The 23,316-nt window shown below is 34.2% G+C and overlaps 2 protein-coding genes across 2 annotated transcripts; both read left to right on the top strand.

Moving 5' to 3' along the window:
* The first annotated feature begins 7,472 nt into the window (after positions 1-7,472).
* Positions 7,473-17,652, top strand: LOC110826157 (putative trehalose-phosphate phosphatase C). Its single transcript, XM_022056756.2, has 11 exons — positions 7,473-7,538; positions 7,979-8,270; positions 15,295-15,425; positions 15,536-15,676; positions 16,063-16,134; positions 16,256-16,381; positions 16,517-16,573; positions 16,697-16,798; positions 16,918-16,995; positions 17,147-17,287; positions 17,388-17,652. Exons 1-11 carry the CDS (start codon positions 7,473-7,475, stop codon positions 17,565-17,567), a joined length of 1,386 nt encoding a protein of 461 aa, XP_021912448.2. The 3' UTR covers positions 17,568-17,652.
* A 939-nt stretch (positions 17,653-18,591) lies between these two features.
* LOC110826159 (DEAD-box ATP-dependent RNA helicase 31) lies at positions 18,592-23,303 on the top strand. The gene is made up of 10 exons (XM_088220652.1): positions 18,592-19,785; positions 20,055-20,161; positions 20,406-20,461; positions 20,794-21,018; positions 21,409-21,615; positions 21,697-21,783; positions 21,860-21,955; positions 22,252-22,467; positions 22,567-22,749; positions 22,891-23,303. Exons 1-10 carry the CDS (start codon positions 18,770-18,772, stop codon positions 23,116-23,118), a joined length of 2,421 nt encoding a protein of 806 aa, XP_088076778.1. The 5' UTR covers positions 18,592-18,769; the 3' UTR covers positions 23,119-23,303.
* Positions 23,304-23,316: the final 13 nt, after the last annotated feature.

Here is a 23,316-nt window from a genome sequence, read left to right as displayed (position 1 = left end):
TGATTACTCTAGAAAGGTATGCGTGTATTTTCTAAAATCCAAGGAAGAGGCATTTTCAATATTTGTCATATAGAAGACCATGATTGAGAAGCAAACAGAAAGGAAGATCAAGTGTCTTAGGATTGACAATGAGTTAGAAGTTTGCAATAATGAGTTTGATGATTTCTACAGTACGAAAGGTATAGTGAGATACCACACTTGTGTTGGGACACCACAAAAGAATGGTATTGCAAAATGTATGAATAGAACGCTTTGTGATAGGGCACGAAGCACGTTGTCTCATTCAGGTTTGGGACAGGAATTTTAGGTGGAAGCTGTGAATACTGTTAGTTTCTTAGTTAATAGATCTCCATCCACAACTATTGAGAGTAAGACTCTTTTTGAGATATGGTTTGGGTCACATGCTGATTACTCTTAATTGAGAGTGTTTGGTTGTCCTACTTATGCTCATATTAGGAATGATAAGCTTGAGCCGAAGGCAAAGAAGTGCATATTTCTAGGGTATGCATTTGGAGTGAAAGGTTATAGATTATGGTGTAGTGATCCCAAGTCTCCAGAGTTGATCATCAACAGAGATGTGACATTTAATGAGTTTGCTTCATTAGACAATTAGAAGAGAAAGACAATAGTAGAATCAAATCACAGTGTCAGAGAACAAACAAAGTTAGAAGTTCAGTCCAATAGTCCAAAGAATGAAGTGCATGATCTAAATCAAGAAGGTGATAGTGCACCTAATCAACAAAAACCATATAGTATTGCAACAGGCAGTGAGAGAAGACAGATTAGACGACCACATGGGTATGAGAATCTAGTTGCATATAACTTATCAGTTGCAGGACTAGTTGATTTATAGGAACTAGGGAGTTCAGAAGCTGATCATATGATTGGTCTTGTGTGTGAAGAACTTGATGGTAAATGTCGCTTTGTTCAGGGATCAGATAACAAGTTTAAGTGCAGTCTAAACTTGGCTAGAGTATGTGATACTCAATAGCGCCCAGTTGGGGCATGTTAACAAGATAATGCAACAAGATGGTTAGCTCCATTGATGATAGAGAAAATTCAAGCCAATGTATAACATCTACCTAAAGAAAACAAAAGAAATGTAAATAAATAAAATAAATAAAATTTGAAGTTTGGATGTAAATGAAAGAAATTTTCAAATTTTGGGATTTTTAATTAATTTCAGAGACCTAAATGAAAGTGGGTAGGAAAAAAGGGAGCAAAAACATAAATAATGAGAAGTGGAGAGGGCAAAAGAAATCAGGAGAATGGACGGCCCAGATCGGATTGCTTGAGATCGGATGAAGGAGATTTAAAAAAAAAATGGATGGCCTAGATTGAACCTTGCAAGATTCAATGTCCAAGAAGGTGGGTATTTAAGGAAACAATTAGGGTTTCCTTTTTCATTTTGAAAAGAAAAGCTGATCGGGTGAGAGAGGAACCCGAGATTGAGGAGGATTCGGGCCGAGAAGGAGAAGGAAACTAGAAGGAGAGAAGGAAACATGGCCAAAGAAGAGAGGAGGAGGTATCGCAGAGGTGGAAGTTGAAAGGAAGGGAAAGAAAAGAAAATCGCAGTCAAGGAGTACTGTGTGACGGCAAAATCTGAAAAGAAATACGGTAAGTTTCGCCCTTTTCATCCTTTTCGTCTCTATTTTTTGAAAATCCGTTTTCCTATTTCACACTAACCAGCATGTAGGTGTGAAATCCGCTAACAAAACTTTGAAGCAAGCTAGAGAGCTGCAGGGTGGCTGAGAGGAGACCACCGGGATCTAAACCGAGGTCGAATCAGCCCATGCCGGAAAGGTAAAGCTTTCTTTTGTGTGTTTTGGTTTGTTGTTGAGCGTCGGGGAATAGGACCAGTGTTGGGCTGGCCGTGCGAGCTCAACCGGGCCACCTACCCACTCGGGAACCGAGGATGCTTCCTCGGGAATGGAGAAAGCCAACCCATTCGGGAAGTCGAAGGGTCTTCCTCAAGCATGGAAACCCGATCCACCATTTTGGGGTTTCGATTCGTCATCCGGGAAGCTGAAAAGTCTTCCTCGGGGAAACATGAATCCGGTTTGCTGTCCGGAAAGTTGAAAAATTATTCTCAAAAAATGTAAATCCAATTCGCCGAACGGAAAACCGAAAGGTTTTTCGGATACAGATTTTGATAAATTCGGGTATTCTGTTGGGTGGTCATTGGAACTCGTAATTTGATTAAATTAATTTTTAATATTTTGAAGTATATTAATTAATTAGTCATGTATACAGAAAAATTTGGATGTTCAGACAAATCCGAAAAAATGCAAGTATTTTTAAATCTCAATCGGGTTAAATTTTGAAATGTGCATTCATTTTATAAAAATTATGAATTTTAAAATTAAATGGACATTGGCCTAATTTTGATGGAAAAACAGAACACAAATTATGATAAGCAAACCTAAGCAATTGGAATGCTATGAGGAGACGAAATCAAAAAGCAAGCCCAATGGACTGAGAGTTATTTGGAGTGATGAAATATGAAATTGAAAAGAAAAATTCCCAATTAAGGAAAAATTTAAAAAAATAAAATAAAATAAAAAAGTAAAAATAGAAAGGAAAAGAAATAATTGAGGTTAAGAAATGATCATTTAAACAAATTAAGAATTTTTAAATGAGATAGTAGGAGTGAATAGGGTAAGAACCCTGAATACCTTCTCATTTAGTCTGAATCGAGGAGGGGAGTGTGCGTGTGTGGCTGAAGTTCAGCGGGCATGGTGAACCTGCACATGGATAGAGCCTGAAACCTAATTCAGACATGGATAGATATTCGTGTGAGTGTGGGTCACCTAGCAAACGTACCTACTGTGGCCATTATGTGATTTGTGTGTGTGCTATCTATGCGATGGGGGGATACATTTCGCCTTTCCTAGATGATAACATAAATGGCATTACGCGATGAAATCACAGAAATGACTGTTCGAGTGTATCTGTGATTTTTTATGTGTGTGATTATGTTTTGATATTATAATTGATATTCGAGTGTATTTATGACTTTCGAGAGTATAAGAATATATATATGAAGTTTGTATATGATATTTGAGAGAATTCAGAAGACGATCATAAACATGTGAAATAGTGACAATAAGAATATGAATTTTGCACTGAAGCATTTTTAATTGTTTTTGTTTCTTACTGTGTGTTTTGCATGAAATTTTATCTGAATTGAGAGAACGAGAATACTTATTGAGTTGATGAAGCTCATTAAATTTTACCTTGATATTTTTCAGAAGAGAATGAAAAGGCAGCATCACTGCCAAATGAGTAAAACCTGTAAAAAATGTTCTTATTTTTTCTATATTTTATGCATATTCAAAAAAATTTATTTTGTTTTATTAAACTCTAAATTCTGATATCATGTTTTGTATATACAGTTACTGTACATATCATATTAGATGGTAGGTTGTATTATATTTTTTATCAACACATGTATATATTTTATGGATCCACTGCATGAAAATGACATGAGCAGCAATTGCACCTCATATCGAGTATTGGGGCATGACAAGTGGTATCAGAGCCCACATTCGTAGAATCATCCCTTGTGCATGAGGATTTAGAGTTTAAATATGATATCTTACAACTATTTGGGTGTTGAGAAGTAGGAAACATTATTTTGAAATGTTCTAATTCATTCTTTTTTGAATGAAGGGTTGTAAGATGAGATGTGAACGGACTCCACTAGAGCAACCTCCCGATTACATGTCCTTATAGGAGTATATTGACCGGTTATACCACATGGTAGATAAGCTTGTTAACCAACCTAGAGAAGGGGTACTTGGCCCTCCTCTAGTATCGGCTCTATACAATCTAGAACCAGTCGTTATGGATCCAGACTGTCACAGAAATTTCCTGAGACTCCATCCTCCTACATTTGCTTGTATCAAAAACTTTATTTAAGTTGAAGGATGCTTGAAATAAATTGAAAAGACATTCTGAGTTTTGGGGGTGACTTCTGAACAGAAAGTGATCCTAACTACGTACTTGCTTGTGTGTGAAGCTGACCGTTGGTGGGACTTAAGACAGACTACCTTAACTATTCCCATCACCTGAGAGAGATTTTTGGGGGCGTTCAATGCTGAGTACTTTCCAGCACGACTCCGACACAAAAAAGAGTTGGATTTCATGTAGCTCACTAAGGAAAACTTGTTAGTGGTTGAATATGCTCGAAGATTCAATGAGTTGACCTATTTTGCTCCAGCCATTTTGACTGATGAAAGGCAGAGGGCGAGAAAACTTCAGCGAGGGCTACATCCAAAGATCTAGGATGCTCTTGCAGTTCTAGAATTGAAGACCTATAATGAGGTTTAAGCGAAAGCAGAATAGTAGAAAGTAGACTGAGGAGTTTATACTCTGGAGTAGACAGTTCTAGATCCCCAGTACCTTCGAGAAGATAGATTCCAAGGTTTAGTTCACAAGATAAGAGACCCAAAATGGTAACAGAGGTATCTCCTAGACCACCATCAACTCCTGATAAGATACCGACCTGCCGTACTTGTGGTAAGAATCATAGTAATTAGTCGTGTCATCATGTCACTCGATCCTATTTTAAGTGTGGTAGCCAACAACATCTGATCCGTAACTGCCCACTTATGAAGGAACAGCCAGAAACTCAGAGACAGTGACGAGTGTACACACTTACTGCAGTAGATACTGAAGCAAATCCAGACGTGGTTCAAGGTGATAAAGATAAGAAGATTGATTTTTATGATGTGTTGGTGGTCCATGAGTATCTAGATGTATTCCCTGACGAACTTTTAGGATTACCTCCGGACCATAAAATAAAATTTTCCATTGATTTACAACTAGGCATCCAACCAATCCCCATTGCTCCTTACAGATTAGTGAGAGCTTAAATGAAAGAATTAAGGAAGAAATTAATAGAACTCTGAGAGAAATGATTCATTCGCCCTAGTATTTCTCCTTGGGCTGCTCCTATAACATTTTCCAATAAGAAAGATAGAACCAAGTGAATGTGTATTGATTATAGACAACTAAATCAGGTCACCATCAAGAATAAATACATTTTGTCCAGAATTGATGATCTATCCGACCAATGCTAGAGGCATAGATTTTTTTCAAGATCGATTTATGATCTGATTACTATCAAGTGAAGATTAAACCCGAGGATATTTCAAACACCGCTTTTAAAACCAAGTATGGTCATTACGAATTCTTGGTCTTAGCTTTTAGATTGACGAATGCCCGGGCGGTATTTATGGACATGATGAATTGGATGTTTGAGCCTTGGTTAGATCAATTTGTTATTGTGTTCATCGATGATATATTGATTTACTCAAAGAGTCGAGAAAAACATATTGAACACTTAAGGAAAGTTATGAAAACTCTTAGAAAAGAAAAGTTTTATGCAAAATGAAATAAATGTACATTCTGGCTCGAATAGATCACTTTCTTGAGTCATGTGGTTTCTAAAGATAGAGTATCTGTAGATCCAGTAAAAGTTGAACCTATAATGGGATTGGAACATCCCACTACGGTAAAAGGTGTTCGAAAATTTTTGGGTATGACTTGGTACTACTGCTGATTTGTGAAAGGATTCTCTAAGATTGCAAACCCTCTTACTCGACTTACTAATAAGGATGTTAAGTTTGAATGGACCTCAGACTATGAAAATAGCTTAGAGAACTCAAAGACCGACTTGTGACGGCTTCAATACTAACACTACCTAGTGGATTGGGGGGTTATGCAATATATACTGATGCGTCATGCCAGGTTTTAGGATGTGTGTTAATGCAAAATAGCAGAGTCATCGCCTACGGGTCAAGGCAATTGAGGAATCATGAACAAAATGACCCGACCCATGGCTTAGAATTAGCTGCAATTGTTCATGCGCTTAAGATCTAACGTCATTATCTGTATGGAGAGATGTTTGAGATTTATACTAATCACAAGCGTCTAAAATATCTCTTCGCGCAGAGGAAAATGAACATGCATCAGCGTAGATGAATGGATCTTCTTAAGGACTATGATTGCAAGATATCCTACCATCCGAGAAAAGGAAATGTGGTGGTTGATACACTGAGTAGCAGTACTTCTGACATGATTGCAAAACTAGTAGCTTCTGAATGCAAGACTCTAGAGACCTTACAAGAATTATAATGGGGTATTCACAAACGAAAAATGTATATAGCTAGCTTGAGAATCGAGCCAATATTAATTCAAAAAATTAAAGATGCTCAAGAAATTGACACTGCTATAGGGACCTTGAAGAAAGAAACTGAATAGGGTTTAAGGTCTGATTTCAGAGTTCATAATGATGGGTTGCTTCGATCCAGAGGAAAATTATGCGTTCCGGATGACCCTAACTTGAAGAGACTCATATTAGAGGAAACACATAATTCTAGGTTTAGCATACACCTAGGTATCACCAAAATATATTGGAGTTTATGACCTCGGTATTAGTGGATTGGGATGAAGAAAGATATCTCCGAATTTATTAGTAAATGTCTCACATGTTAGAGGATTAAAGTCGATCACACAAAGGCTAAGGGAATTACTCTGACCTCTACCAAGTTTAGAGTGAAAGTGGGAACATATCACTATGGACTTTGTGATGGGTTTGCCTAGGACTAGATTGAACCATGATACTATTTGGGTGATAGTAGATTTATTAACAAAGTCAACCCATTTTCTACCAATAAAAGCCACAAATCTTCTAGATAAACTTGTCAGATTGTACATTAATGAAGTTATTAGACTTCATGGAATCCCGTTATCAGTAGTTTCAGATCAAGATGCTCGTTTTACCTCTATGTTTTGGACAAACCTTCAACAGGCTTTAGGCACCACCTTATCATCCAGTACAACATTTCACTCATAAATGGATGGCCAAATAGAAAGAACCATCCAGACATTAAAAAATATGTTTAGAGCTTATGCACTAGAGATTGGAGGAAATTGGGACGACTATCTACCATGGATTGGATTCGCCTATAACAATAACTATCAATCCAGTATTAGTGCAGCTCCATATGAAACACTTTGTGGCAGACCTTGTAGATCTCCTATGTGTTGGGAAGAAATTGGGGACATGAAATTAATTGGACCCAAATTAATTGAAGAAACTACCTCCAAGATTATCCTAATTAAGAAAAATCTTCAAACCACCCAAAGTACACATAAGAGTTATGTAGATAACCGTTAAAGGAGTTTGGAATTTAAAACAGGGGATCATGTGTTCTTGAAAGTATCATCAATGATGGGCCTTATGAGATTTGGGAAGAAAGGCAAATTGAGCCATCGCTTCATTGGACTGTTCGAAATATTAGAGAGAATTGGATCTATTGTTTATTGATTGACATTGCTACCAGAATTGACTGACGTTTATGATGTTATTTGATGTGTTCATGTTACATAAATACCATCCTGATCCATCACATATAATTCAGTATGAGGAGATTCTTATTAAAGGAGATATGTCCTATCAGGAAATGACCATAGAAATATTGGACAAACAGGAACTGGTATTGAGGAATAAGACTATTCTGATGGTCAAGGTACTCTGGCGACATCATTTGCTAGCGGAAGCTACTTGAAAAACTGAAGATTTGATACGAACTCGATTTCCTCACCTGCTTTAGAGATATATCAAATTTGGAGGACCAAATTTTTGTAAGGATGAGAGAATTGTAATATCCACCTAAAGAAAACAAAAGAAATGTTTATAAAAAAATAAATAAAATTTAGAGTTTGGATGTAAATGAACAGAATTTTTAAAATTTGAGGCTTTTAATTAATCTTAGGGACCTAAATAAAAGTGGATAAAAAAGGAGGTAAAAACATAAATAAGAAGAAATGAAAGGGGGCAAAGAAAATTAAGAGAATGGACAGCACAGATCGGACCGATGGAGGAGATAAGATGGAGGAGATTTAAAAGAAACGGACGGCTCAGATTGAACCTTCCAAGATCTAATGGCAAAAAAGGTGGGTATTTAAGGAAACAATTAGGGTTTCCTTGTTCATTTTGGAAAGAGAAGCCAAAAATGAGAGAGAGAGGAGAGGAGCTGATCGAGTGAGAGAAGAGGCCGAGATTGAGGAGGATTCAGGTCGAGAAGGAGAAGGGACGCTGCGTGAGGGAGAGACAAGCAAGGGAACTAGAAGGAGAGAAGGAAACACGGCCAAAGAAGATATGAGGAGGTATCGTGGAGGCGAAAGCCGAAGGGAAGGGGAAAGAAAGGAAATCACGGCCGAGGAGCACCGTGTGACGGAAGAATCTGAAAAGAAATACGGTAAGTTTCGTTTTTTTCATCCTTTTCGTCTCTATTTTCCGAAAATCCCTTTTCCTATTTCACACTAACCAGCATGTAGGTGTGAAATTCATTGTCCAAACTTCGAAAGAAGTTAAAGAGCTGCGGGGTGGCTGAGAAGAGAGCACCGGGATCCAAATCGAGGTTGAATCGCCCCACACCAGAAAGGTAAAGCTTTTTTGTGTGTTTTGGTTGGTTGTTGAGCGTCGGGGAATGGGGTCGATGTTGGGTTTGTCGCGCGAGCTCGACCAGGCCACCTGCCCACGCGGGGACCAAGAAGGCTTCCTCGAGAATGGAAAAAGCTGACCCATTCAGGAAGCCGAAGGGTCTTCCCCAAACATGGGAACCAAATCCACCATTTTGGGATTTCGATTCACCGTCTGAAAAGCTGAAAGGTCTTCCTCTGGAAATAAAAAATTAGTTGGTCGTCTGGAAAGCTAAAAAATTTTTCTCAAAAAATACGAATCCAATTCACCGAACGGGGAGCCAAAAGGAATTTCGGATACGGATTCTGATAATTTTAAGTATTCCATTGGGTGGTCGTTGGAACCCATAATTTGATTAAATTAATTTTTAGTATTTTGAAGTATATTAATTAATTATGTCTTGTGTACAGAAAAATTTGGATATTAAGACAGATTCGGAAAGACACGTAAGAGAGTAAGTATTTCTAAATTTCAACTGAGTAAAATTTCAAAATGTGCATTTATTTTATAAAAATTATGAACTTTGAAATTGAACGGACATTTGCTTAATTTCAATGGAAAAAAAAAATCCAAATTATGATTAGTAAACATAAACAATTGAAAACCTATGAGGAGACGAAACCAGAAAACAGACCCAATGGATTGAGAGTTATTTGGACTGATAAAATATGAAATTGAAAAGAAAAATTTCCAATTAAGGAAAAATTTAAAAGGAAAAAGAAATAAAATAAAAAAGGTAAAAATAGAAAGGAAAAGAAATAATTGAGATTAAGAAATTATCATTTAAACAAATTAAGAATTTTGGAATGAGAGGGTAGGAGTGAATATGGTAAGGACCCTGAATACCTTCTCGTTTAGTCTGAATTGAGGAGGAGAGTGTGTGTGTGTGGCTTAAGTTTAGCGGGCATGGTGAACCTGCATAGGATAGAGTCTGAAACCTAATTCAGACGTGAATAGGCATTCGTGTGAGTGTGGGTTACTTAGCAAACATACCTGCTGTAGCCATTGTGTGATTTGTAAGTGTGTTATCCATGCGATGGGGTCCATTTCGTATTTTTTCTATGATGACGTAAACGACATCGCGCGATGAAACTATAGAAATGACTGTTCAAGTATATCTCTAATCTTTTGTGTGTGTGTGTGTGTGATTATGTTTTGAGATTATGATTAATATTTGAGTGCATTTATGACTTTTGAGAATATGAAAATATACATTTGATATTTGTATATGATATTTGATAAAATTCAGAATATTGATCAGACACATGTGAAATAGTGAAAATAAGAATACGAATTTTTCACTGAAACATTTTTAATTACTTTTGTTTCTTATTGTATTTTTTATATAAAATTTTATCTGGGTTGAGAGAACGAGAATACTTATTGAGTTGGTGAACCTCATTAAATTTTACTATAATATTTTTTTAGATGAGAATGAAGAGCCATCACTGTTGCTAGACGCATAGAACCTATAAAAAGAGTTCTTATTTTTTTATATTTGAAAAGTTTTATTTTGTTATGTTAAACTTTAAATTCTGACATAATGTTTTGTATATATAGTTACTGTGCATATCACAAGGGACATTAGGTTGTATTATATTTTTTATCTACGCATGTATATATTTTATGAGCCTACTGCATGAAAATAACATGAGTAAGAATTACGTCTCATATTGAGTATCGGAGCGTGACATAATGGAAAAATTTGTTGATATATTTTGAATTTTGACGATATTTATCTATATTTTGGGGATAATTTTATTACAATATAAATTAAAATTTTATGTAATTCTAAACCAGAAAAATAAATTAGAGTACATTTAATATAATTATAGTTTCTGTTGTGAGTTGTAAAATATTGATAAAATATTTTTTAATAAAAAACAATTATGTATTAAATAAAAATAATTATAAAATGTGATATCAATATAAAAAACAAAAGTTATATTTATATATAACTAGTAGTTGATAGTGAAATCTCTAAACAAAATATAAAAAAGAAAATAAAACTAATATAAAAATTGTTATGTTGAAACTAAATAGTATGCTGAAATTTATATAATTTATAAGAATTTAATTGAAACAATTTATATAGACATAAATAACATACAACATTAAAAGATTCATTGAACCCTCTAAGAAACCTAATCACTTTGTCCTCCTCCTGATGTCTCTTTGTAACAGCAACTACATTACATGCACAGTTTGGTTTATATTCACATGTAGGAAATGGTCTAAAATTTAACAGCTCATCCCATAAAATCTTCAGTTGGGTAAAATATTTGTTTACGGAATGCATACCTTGCTTTAATGAACAAATCTCCTCTTGTAGATCAGGAATCCTTACCAAATCTCCTTGAGAAAACCTATCCTGGATATCCTTTCAGAGGTCCTTCGCATAATCAATTCAAATGACGGACTGAGCTATGGAAGGAGACAGTGTTCCCATAATCTAGGACGGAACAATGGTGTTACAACGCTCGCACGCTCCATAATTTGAATCTTCCTCGCTCGGAACAGGAATTGATCCGTTCACAAACTTTAACTTCTTTTTTAAAAATTAATGCCATACGCATCGATCTTGACTAGGAATAGAAATTGTTACCTGTCAAGACAACAGAAGTGAGCATCAAGGACGAACTCTCGTTCGAGTGAAGATAGAAACGATTAGCTAGGATCTCTTCAATCTTCGAAGATTATGAGTTCACGAATGTCATCTCCATCTTTATTTTTGTAAATTTCAAAGAAATTACTACTGCGAAGATCACGAACGAACAAAACAAGCTGATCCGCAACTCTAAGATTTATTGATATAAAGTTAAAAGATCTCTTCATTGCTCTGATACCATGGTAATTTTCATAAACTTACTGAGGAACTAAAAATATGCAAGCTAGAATAAAAACTTAGAGAGATTTAGCCAAATATGTAAAGGAAATTTTTGAAACAAGAATAAGAGCTCAAAGGGAAAAATAGGCTGATGAGAGGAATTGAAAAACGAAAATGTCGATCAATCTTTATTAATAAGGAGCTTCGCTATTTATACAGAGGGAAATAATATTTTCAATATTTATAAAAGTTACCCTAACGTTATAACATTTGCAAACAAAACTCAATAAAATACAGTAATTCCAATCATATAATAAGTTCAAGAAAACTTGTTAAGTATTCTAATACTCTTCTCATATATCTTTATTTGCATGTTCTTATCTCTATTAATTTGTTCTCAGTCCTCCTTATTACTTTCTTATTTTATTTCCTTTACTAGTTACGAATTACATAAAATCTACATAGTATATATTTCAATGTTGGAGTCTAAAATCTACATATGTTATTATTACTGACCAAATAAAAATTATTTTAAATTAGAGATGATAACCTAATTTCTAGATATATTTGTATCACTTTGACTTTATAATTTTATTTAGAATTAGAGCCTATAATCTAGGTGACACTAAGTTGAAGTTATGAAGATGCTAAGTTCGAATTGGATCAAACTTAAATTATGATACTTTAATATCTAAGGATGAACATACTTGTACAAATATATAATAAACATATAAAACAGTGAAGAAGTTTTATATAGTACATTGATAATTTGTTATTTATTTATAGAAATAGATAGGAGTATCTAGTATAATTAGTAATCTTCATATAATAATAATTGTAAACTTATATATGTGTGAAGCATTATTTTATTATATTAAATAAATAATTTATGCAATCCTAAAAAAAAAAAAAAACTAAGTGCATTTAATGTAATTGTTTGTAGCTTATGTTGTAGTTGTAAAGTACGGTTAAAATATTTTTTTAGTGAAAATATTTTTAATAAAATATTATTATGTGTTTGATAAAAATAATTATAAAATGTATTATTATTTTAAAGAATAAAAATTATATTTTATAGAACTAATGGTTAATAATAAAATTACTAAACAAAATATAAGAGAAGAACAAACTGATGCAAAAACAATTGTCTTTAAATTAAAATAGTTATAAATACCGAAATTACATATATTTTACAAGAATTTAGTATATAACCATATATAATATACAACGTTATATTATAAAAAAACATTAATAAGAATGTAAACATTGTGATTGTTATATGTAATAATATATATCATATATAAAAAATATATAATGTAAAAAAGTAGAAGCTGATTTTTAATATTTTTATTTAAATTTATCAAAATTTAATTTTAGCTAAAATTGATTTTAATTGTAATTATTATTTTTAATAAGTTTTGACCCACGAATGAAATAACAACATAAGTTAACTGAAGAAAAAACATAATAATAATAATTACAACAAATAACAAACATAAGTAACGGCCGGCGGAAGTTATAACACTCCTGACGAATAATGTTCGTGGCAGTGTAAGCTCTGTCCACTCTTCGAGGCCACTTAAATTACTAATTTATTCTCGAAACACATTTTTCCGGCGTCTACCACCGCCTTAACGTTTTTTGATTTTTTAAAGTAGAAAGAAACTAATAAAATAAATTTTTTATTATCCAGCGTGGAAGTTTATTTTGTATAACTGCTAAGTGGGTAGGTAAATGGAGTGCCACGAGGAAACTGCTTTCCAAGAATTTAATGAAATTGAAAGTTACTCTTTAATTCTGAATTATTAATTACTAACCCATATAAATCATTAACTATTCATTTGCAAGTAATTAATGAGGAAATTAATCTTCTAAAATTGGATATGCAATTTAATGTAATTACACAAAAATGGAAGCATATTATTTCAATATTTGCATCATATTTAATGCAGGAGAAATTATTTTGTGGTAGGCACATACATTAATAATCATGTGTTGCTTTAATTTTTATTATTTCTAATCAATTATTTGAAATTGTTAGATATATAATGTTGAAATTGTAATTATTACTGCTTATCAAATAATTGATACTTTGATTACTAATTTCTAATAATTCATCGATTGATATTATTGTCCGTACCTATTATGTACATATGATTCGCATTCTCCGTACGTATCAAATAATTAAATATTCATGTATGCATTAATTTTTAGAATTTGTCGTATAGCCATATGTAGAATGTTGTGATACATGGGCCCTTTAAGAAATTTTTGGTAACTAATTCTAATAATCGATCGATTGATATTTTTGTCTGTACATCTCATACACATATGATTGATCGATTGATACAATATCAAATTTTCTTATTATTTCTATAACTTTTTTCTTTTTATTTTCAATTAATTACAAACAACAATATCTTTCAGTATTATTGTAATTGCCCAAACAAAAATTACAAATAAAAACCAATTAAGGTTCTTTTTTATGGTGGGGTTTTAACAATATATTTAATATTATATTATTATATTTGAAAGAGGGGCGAGCATAATGTGACTACTTTTGCTAAAACCTGTATCTCTAAGATCTATAAATAACCCCTCCAGCTCTCTCAATCATTTCTCACAAATTTTCCTTAATTCACTCGCTCCAGGCACCAAAGTCTACTTCAATTTCTCCTACTAACTTTCCATCCAAAGGTAAACTTTTCTTTCACTCCTTCCTCAACAACTCATTCGTGGCATATTCATAAATCCCATTTCTCTTTACTTTCATATCTAGATTTTTTCTTCTTCAAATCCTTTTAGATTTCTCTATTCAATGCACTACATATCTGTTTGTATCTACTTGTTTTCTTTTCCTTGTTGCTCTTTGAATTGTTTTACTGGTTTAATTTGATTTTTTCCTCGATATATGATTATTCACTTCTCGAACGTGATCTGATTTTTTTACTTAATGATTTTAATCCGATCGGCTTTATCTGTGTTCGTGTATGTTGTTTTTTTCCATTGATTTCTTCTGTGTTGAGCATGTATCGATTGTTTGTGGTGACCAGACTAGAGACCGACATGATAGTGGAGGAGGAAAACTCTACATGCTGTAAAAATAATAGATTTTTACTAATCGAGAAACCATATGCGACAAAAAAAATAAGAACAGTCGCGTTCAAAAGTTTTTTTAAAAAATTAATAGTGGCCACTTCTCTGTTAGCCTACACGTGACGTTAACACGACTCTACCATTGGGGAATAAGAAGGGCAAATGCGAAATAGTACCCTTTTTTCGCTCCTTGTATTTTAACGGTTCTTTACATCACAATCTATAGTACTCACATACGGACTTTCTTTTTCTTTTTTCTTAATTTCTAAAACATAATTAATTATTTACCTTGGGTTTTAACACAAGTTGATTCGCTAAAAAGAAAAAAATTAAATGCTTCAAAATATTTAATTTAGGTAGTACATACTAGTTTATCTAACTAGATTTGTCAGGAAAAAAGAATTGGATTTTAAGGGTATTATAGTCATTATATATTACAAAAAATTTAATATATTTTTTTCGCCTTCACACTTTGCGTGAGTCTCGTATGAAAAAATTTGATGGACTCCACGTGCACATCTCTCTCTCTCTCTCTACACATATATACATGTATATTATGGAAGTAAAAGCCATGTTTCCCTTCCTAGCAGAGTTTTGAAGGCCAATCAGGTATAAAACAAAACCATTACTTCATTTTGTACGATGAGGATTTTCCTTTTTGATGTACGAACACCTATAATTTGACCTAATTTTGTAGTAGGCCTAATAAGCTTTTCAGTTCTTAAAAATTTAGTTTGTTCCTCAACGGTTTGCTTAATAATGAATATGTTTGTAGCTTATTGATATAATTATTATTAATTATACATAATTACCAATAGTTACTGTACCTTTATTTGTTAGGGAAGTTAATTAGTAATTATAGGTAATAGATCTGCAGGTGAGAAAAAAGAAGAAGTTCAAAAAATGGGTTATCAACCATCGTCTCAGAAACCAGCTAGTACTGATATCTCAATTTTAGTCTGGGCCCAAAATGGAGATGCTATTTCACCTTCCTACATTGCATGGCTGGTAACCTCATCATGTCTCACTCACATCCATATGTGTGTATATATATATGTATATATATCTTCTAAGTTAATTGTTTAATTAATTTTATGTTGGCCACTATTTTTCTAAAGGAAAAGCATGCATCTGCAATTGCAACATTTGAAGTGATGATGGAAAAAGCAAAAGGCAAACAAATAGTCGTGTTTTTGGATTATGATGGAACCCTTTCACCTATTGTAGAGGACCCGGATCGAGCTTACATGTCTGAAAAGGTATAAAGTCAACCAAGCATATATATATATGTATATGTTTACATGGGTAAAATAATCCATATTATATATTTAGAAGTGACGTACTTATGAAAGGCAGTGTTTATGCGCAAATACCCTTTATATATTTTGAAATATTTTCTACCTACTATCTATTATGAGTAAATATTTGGTTACTAATTCATTTTTTTCAATACTAATAAATTGTTTTTGAAAAAATTATTTAATATATTATGTCTTACTTACTCTTAAAAATTGCATCTAATGTCTTCATCATAAAAGCTACGTCGTATGCATTTGATTATGGAAATTCTATTATCTAGTTTTGTGAGTATTTTGCAAGTTTAGTAACTTAAGTCTTGTGAACTGAAACATATATATATATACAGATGCGTATTGCAGTGCATGAAATTGCTAAAATCTTTCCTACTGCCATTGTTAGCGGAAGAAGCCTGGCGAAGGTGAATTCATTAAACATAATGTTATATGTTAATGTATATGTATGTATGTACGTCGTATGTATATGTTTATGTATATATATATGTATTTATCATACTTAATTCTGTTAAATTTCATTTATAGGTAAAGGGATTCGTTCAACTGGATAATGTGATATATGCTGGTAGTCATGGAATGGATATATCAACTCCGTCAGGCTCTCTGAAGTATGGAGATGATAAGAATCAAACTAAAACTGTCAATGAAAAGGTTTATTACTTTGTATAATTTTTTCTTTACTTCATTTACAGTTATTGCATTACGACATTAATATTTTAGTATATTATTAACTTGACTTGACATACATATATATATATGGATATGGTGATCACTTTTATTTTACAGGGTAACGAAGTTTTCAACTTTCAACCAGCACACGATTTTCTCCCAAAAATTCAAGAGGTATTACATATATATCATCACTTATAAGTAATAGCATTTTGCATATTGGTAGATTATAGATGTTTCAGTTAATATATATTTATTCTTGTTATATACAGTGATACATTCATGTATATTGTACAGATCAAGGAGGTCTTACAAGAAAAAATCAAAGACATAAAAGGAGCTAGTATTGAAGACAACAAGTTTTGCATTTCTGTGCACTACCGTCGTGTACACCAAGAGGTAAAACATGAGCTATATTTTAGTTTCATCGCTTAAAAAACCTATCAATATACATGCTTAAAATATGGCTTAATCAAATTCTTTATATATTGATTTTAATAGATCTTAAAAAATTTCAGGAGGTGGACAACTTGAAAGAGATTGTGAAATCTACTATGGATGCTTATCCAAACTTCTGCAGAAGTGAGGGTAAAAAGGTACTTCAAAAATATTTTGACTCTTTTGATTGATTAATTAAGTAATCAATCAATCAATTAATTAATACCTATTTTTATATTTTCAAACTTGGTTAATTCTCAAATAAGTTTACATTATATATATAACAGTATTCTCTGTATATATACATAGGTAGTGGAGGTGCGTCCAATGATTGATTGGGACAAAGGTCGTGCTTTGGATTATATACTTGATACTTTAGGGTTCGGTAACTCAACGTACTTTCTCCCAATGTACATAGGGGATGACAAAACTGATGAAGATGCTTTTAAGGTAATTTTATTTGTTTTATATAATATTTTTTTAAAATTTTGCTAAATAATTAATATTTATTATTATTATTATTAAATGAATTGGTGTTTGATAATTATAGGTTATAAAAAGCATCGGACGAGGTTATCCCATAGTCGTCTCCTCAACTCCAAAAGAGACCAATGCTTTATACTCGCTGCAGGACACAGATGAGGTGATGAATTTTCTGATGGAGCTTGCGAACTGGGGAAAGAGCTCTTCTGCTCCAAATGGTCTTTCCGACATGGAAAAGAAGAACTAGCTAGCTTAACTATAATTCAAAAATATATATGTGTATAAATAAAAAGTTTGTTTCCCTTTCAGAGTCCGCACCATTGTTGATGGTCAACTAGGATTTTCTCAATTAGTCGTTTTACTGTTGAAATTAGCATGATCAAACTTGCATCTGTAGCTTATAATATATGTGATGACTAGGAGAGTTGTTAGTCCCATATATATATATGTATGTATGTATGTATGTATGTATGTATGAGGATGGTTAAACCCTAAATCCCTACTCTATGTTTTGTGAAAAATTAGAGATAGTTGATGATGCTTTGAACATTGGAGTTTAATTATATACACCTTTTGTCAATTTTCTGTTTTCTGATATTTTGATTGATTTATATTATGTAAATATTAATATGATATATGCATATGTATATATATATTTTTTTTAACACATCATACTCTCTTTTCCATATTTTCTACCTTAAGTCAAGCTGAAGAATCTAATCCTCCTCCAAGATTCAGTTTGATTATTGCACTTTACATTAGTAAGGTTAAATATTTTTTTCTTTCAATAAGACGTGGAAAATATAACATTACTATATTTTTAGAGTATGTATGTATACATAAAAATTATATATATAAAAATGAATGAGCAGACCGCCGAACCAATACTTATAGAAAATTTTAATTCTCAGACAACATTGGTCAAAGGCCAGACCATGGGGGAGCAGGCTTGTGTTAAGCTTGATGGGTCTTTTGGACTTGTAGACTAGATTCTTTTAATTAATTTTATTAATAATTAATAATTAATAATTTTTTATTTTATTATTATATTTTAATAGCTCTATTTTAATTCCATAATTATTTCCATTGTTAGTTATATTTATTATCTATGTTAACTTTTAATCATTTTAGGTTTAGACTGAGGCCCGATCCAATCCGTTAATGATCTTGACTATGCTAGACCGAGCTCCACCTAGTTGGATGGATAAGCGGGCCAACAGGCAAGCCGCCCATTTTGCTACTTTACACAGAGTAATAAAAAGAAGAGGCGCATTGGAGAATTTTTGGGACTGTTGGTGTTTTATTGCTAAAACCCTATCTTGTTCGTTGCACTTGCATCCGGAATGAAACCATAAACCCTTAAAAATTTACACTGCTATAACCGCGCATTTTCTGGGTTATTTAACGTTCCGACAACGGCAAAAGGGAACCGGTGATTACAGCTTTGCTATGCCCGTTAAGCTTTTTCCACACTTCCGTCTCCTCGGCCCTTCTCTCCGGGTCTCCTGTTTCCCTCTCATGGAACCCGGACCTCTTCTTCACTCCTCTCGGACAAGGCCCGGTCTCTGTCATGTCTTTCCTTTCAGGCTCAAATACGTAGTCTTGGGTTCTCGAGTAACCCAACAGCTTGGTGTACGCAGATTCTCGACGCGCTCGTTTCGATCCAGACTGGGAACAAGCTCTGAATTTACTAGTAACCGCGACAGAGAAGAGGTTCCTGGCTCGAAGAGTCTCGTCGAGGACGAGGCTGAACTCAATGACTGGGTCAGTGGGCTGAGAACTGACAAGTTCCGTGGCCGACTCACTAGTGACGACGAGGAACTGAACTTAAATAGGGGCCGTAATCGGGATAGGGACAGATATGGAGGTCGTGATAGAGATACTGACAGGAGAAGAGAATCCTATAAAATGAAGAGGAGAAGGGAGAGGGACGTGGAAGAGCTCGATGAGTCGAGCAGAAGGAGAACTCGGAGCTCGGGCGAGTTATTCTCGAGGAATTCACGGTTTAGTAAGGGATTTGCTGGTGAATTGGAGAAAGAGGAGGAGGATGAGGAAGGATTCTTATCACGCAGGAAGAATCGTGAGAATCAGAAGAAGAATGCCGGTTCGTTGATGGGGAAGAGAAATGAGAAGAATTTGTATTCTGGGTTTAGGAGAGGTGGAGGAAGACAAGAGGGTTTAAAGAAGCAATGGAACAATTCGAGAAAAGAAACACGCTTTATAGAGGAGGAAGATGTCGAGCATGACGACAATGATGCTGATGTTATTGATTTTGATGAGGAGAGAAGAAGAGTAATGGGTGACATTGGCGATTTGCTTAGTGAAGAAGGGAGTGACGAGGATGGCGACGATTCTCTCTTTAAAAGTAAAGCGAGTTCTGCACTTGGGTTGGATAAGGAAGTTAACAAGAAGGATGCCTCTAGAAGTTCTCCGGGAAAATCTGATTCTTATTTGAGTGAGATCAGGTATTTTGTTGCTCTGGTTTTTCTTTTAATATGGTTGACGTTCATTTCACCTTGTTATGAGTACTCTTTTTCTTCATATTTTATGTTGTTCTTTGGAATTATAATAGAGAGAAAAAGTTGAAGCACACAACTACAAGGTAAAAGGAGAGGATTGTAATTCTTCACTTTAACAGAGTCTTTCTTTTTCAATTGCTAGTTTTCTGTAAATAGCTTTTTGTTTCTTTTTGGCGTTGTTCCTATAAAACATTTGGGTTATGTGATGCCTACAGCTTCGATCAATGTCCTATCTCTCCCTTATCATTAAAAGGAATCAAGGATGCTGGTTATGAGAAAATGACAGTGGTACAGGAATCAACTCTTCCTGTGATCCTCAAAGGTATGTTTCTCTCCAACATCCTTAATGACATAAAAATATAACCTTGTTATATCCTGGTTTCTTTACCCAACCAAGAGGGGCATTATGTGTTTTAGTTTTTTGCCTGCCACAAGCCTGAAGAATTCTACTGATTGTTTTTTCTCTACAGTTTTTTCTTTGTAATGGATTTTTTCTGTTGACTGTATTTAACACATGTTGCTCTATAATGTAATGGCAATGCATATTATAATTAGTTTCATTCCAGGTAAGGATGTCCTAGCAAAGGCTAAAACAGGCACTGGGAAAACTGTAGCATTTTTGGTAAGACTCTTGACATTTCTACAATTTCATCATTGCATTTTGGCCTGTTAACATGGTTGTTGAATGCCTTCCTTTACAAGGGGCCTTCAGGGTTGTAGGCGTTTGCCAATGCCCTCTGCATGCATTTTGGTTCTCAAATGATAAAAGTCATTAATAGTTTCTCTCCTTATTGAGCTTATTGTTTATTTAGAAAGGATATTGTTTTTACAGGTAATCTAATGTGGGCAGCTTGTCAATCTCTTAGTTTGGTTGGGAAAATGGAAGCACTCATTTTTTTTAGGTTGACTGCATTACTGTTAGATATGCCCTTATATTGCCATTCTGTTTTCCAGCTTCCATCAATTGAAGTTGTTGTGAAGTCGCCTCCAGTGAGCCGGGATAATAAGCGACCTCCGATTCTTGTGCTTGTAATATGCCCAACTAGAGAGCTTGCTTGTCAAGCTGCCGCTGAAGCTAATACCTTATTGAAGTATCATCCTTCTATCGGTGTTCAAGTTGTGATAGGAGGCACCAGACTTGCATTGGAGCAAAAACGCATGCAAGCAAACCCTTGTCAGGTGTGGTTCTTACCATCGAAGGCAAATATCATTATATATACACATCTTAATCTTAGATGAACCCCCTTAAGAATCTTGTTCTATCCTTTATGATGCTTTTTGATTGGTGTGGGGTTGGCTGCTGAAGTTTTGAATCTTCTTACGAATACTTACTGGATTAGTCATTACTATCTTCTTCAGTAAACATTTTAGTCACAACTACCTTCTTGATTTGAGCTCCAAAGAAGGGAATTTTCTTAATTCAATCAAGTGGGTTATCGGTTGGTTCCTTCCACAACCATTAATTTCCTAGGAAATTCAGCTAGTGTTCATTGATATGCTGGTTCCTACTTTATCTGCAATACTTGGTTACTGTAGATTATTGCTATAACTTCACTCTGACACTCTCAGATTCTTGTCGCCACGCCTGGAAGGCTTAGAGACCATGTTGAGAATACTGCAGGATTTGCAACAAGGTTGACGGGTGTAAAAGTGCTTGTACTGGATGAGGCTGATCATTTATTGGACATGGGATTTCGTAAAGACATTGAGAAAATAATTGCTGCAGTACCAAAACAACGACAAACACTTCTATTTTCAGCCACAATTCCTGAGGAGGTTTGATTCTTTTTCCTCAGCCTGTATTCACATGTCATATGAATAGAGAAGAAATTGTGACATCTATTTCTATGTCTCAAGGTCCGTCAAATATGTCATATTGCTTTGAAAAGGGATCATGAATTTATCAATACTGTTCAAGAGGGTACTGGGGAAACACACTCACAGGTATGGCTTATTCTAATGTTTCTTACGTGCTTGATGATATATGTTCTTGGTATCTCAAACTGTTTGGTATTTTCAGGTCAGACAAATGCATATTGTTGCACCTCTAGACAAACACTTCTCCCTGTTATATGTTCTTCTTAAGGAGCACATAGCTGATGATGTTGATTATAAGGTAAGCACTGTGGACCAGACGCTTGCATTTTAGATACCTACTGTAAAGTTGTTTGATTTAGACTTCTTTGCTCTTTCAAATGCTTTATTTGAAATCAGTACGTGACAGTCACGTGCAGATGCATATAACATGTAGCTAAACAACTGGGGAATGCTGCTCCATATTGATTTCAAATGTTTACATGTGAATTTTTGGTTCCTTGTGTTTCTGTAAGAGTCAATACTTAATGTCTTTTGTTCCTTAACCTGGTAACATTCTTAATGCAACATATGTGATATAGGCATTGGTCTGTGCAGGTTCTTGTATTCTGTACAACTGCGATGGTTACAAGATTGGTTGCTGACTTTCTTGGTGAGCTGAACTCAAATGTTAGGGAGATCCATTCCAGAAAGCCACAGAGTTACAGGACTCGGGTTTCTGATGAATTCCGGAAATCAAAAGGTCTGATTCTTGTTACTTCTGATGTATCTGCACGTGGAGTTGACTATCCTGATGTTACCCTTGTCATACAGGTAATAGGTTAATGTCTATTGTATATTTTTGCATAGTGAGCGTGCAACTTCTTTGCAGTTGTGAATTTTTTGTCACAAAATGTTTCTTTGCAATCCCAGGTGGGCTTGCCAGCTGACAGACAACAGTATATACATCGACTTGGGAGAACTGGACGCAAAGGTAAAGAAGGGGAAGGAGTACTGTTGCTGTCACCATGGGAAGAATTCTTTTTATCTGCCATTAAGGATTTACCAATATCAAAGACTCCAGCACCTTCAATTGATCCAGATACAGAGAAGAAGGTCAGCTTGATTCATCCCTTCCATATAATAATTCTTCTGCTTTAGGTTTTCCTATTTGTGGTTTTCTTGTGAATCTCTTATGATATACATGCGAAATGAAAATTCTTTAAGTGATACCAAGTGCTAACATCTGTTTAATAGGTGGAACGTGCGCTTTGTCATGTGGAGATGAAGAACAAAGAAGCAGCATACCAGGCCTGGCTTGGTTACTATAATTCTAACAAGACTGTGGGCAAGGACAAGTATAGGCTTGTAGAGCTTGCCAATGAGTTCAGCCGCAGCATGGGGCTTGACAACCCTCCTGCAATCCCAAAACTCGTTCTTGGTAAGATGGGACTGAGAAATATCCCTGGTCTTCGTTCCAAATAGACCCAACCTCATTTATCGCTTCAAAGCATCTTTTCTTATAGTATTTATCTTTCAAAAAGAAAAAGGAAAAGCTACCATAGTCAAGGAAGTCAATTTGCATCGTCAAGCATGAATTTTGATAAGTTTTTATATTGATGCTTATTTTAAACAAAATAGTGATTTAAATTAAGATTTGTTCCAAGGAAGCTGCTATCTGCC

Source organism: Carica papaya, chromosome 5, assembly GCF_054855325.1.
Source record: "Carica papaya isolate Zhongbai chromosome 5, ASM5485532v1, whole genome shotgun sequence".
Classification (NCBI taxonomy): Eukaryota; Viridiplantae; Streptophyta; class Magnoliopsida; order Brassicales; family Caricaceae; genus Carica; species Carica papaya.
Note: the sequence above shows the minus strand (reverse complement) of the source record. Positions and strands in the feature narration are given on the sequence as shown.

Excerpts from the sequence above, each read along its gene's own strand:
- LOC110826157 (XM_022056756.2), top strand. The coding sequence starts at position 7,473 with ATGACCATAGAAATATTGGACAAACAGGAACTGGTATTGAGGAATAAG. Across the intron at positions 15,677-16,062 it reads GAGCTTACATGTCTGAAAAG|ATGCGTATTGCAGTGCATGA; the intron begins GTATAAAGTCAA and ends ATATATATACAG. Across the intron at positions 17,288-17,387 it reads CTGATGAAGATGCTTTTAAG|GTTATAAAAAGCATCGGACG; the intron begins GTAATTTTATTT and ends TGATAATTATAG.
- LOC110826159 (XM_088220652.1), top strand. The coding sequence starts at position 18,770 with ATGCCCGTTAAGCTTTTTCCACACTTCCGTCTCCTCGGCCCTTCTCTC. Across the intron at positions 21,784-21,859 it reads CTGGGGAAACACACTCACAG|GTCAGACAAATGCATATTGT; the intron begins GTATGGCTTATT and ends TGGTATTTTCAG. Across the intron at positions 22,750-22,890 it reads ATCCAGATACAGAGAAGAAG|GTGGAACGTGCGCTTTGTCA; the intron begins GTCAGCTTGATT and ends TCTGTTTAATAG.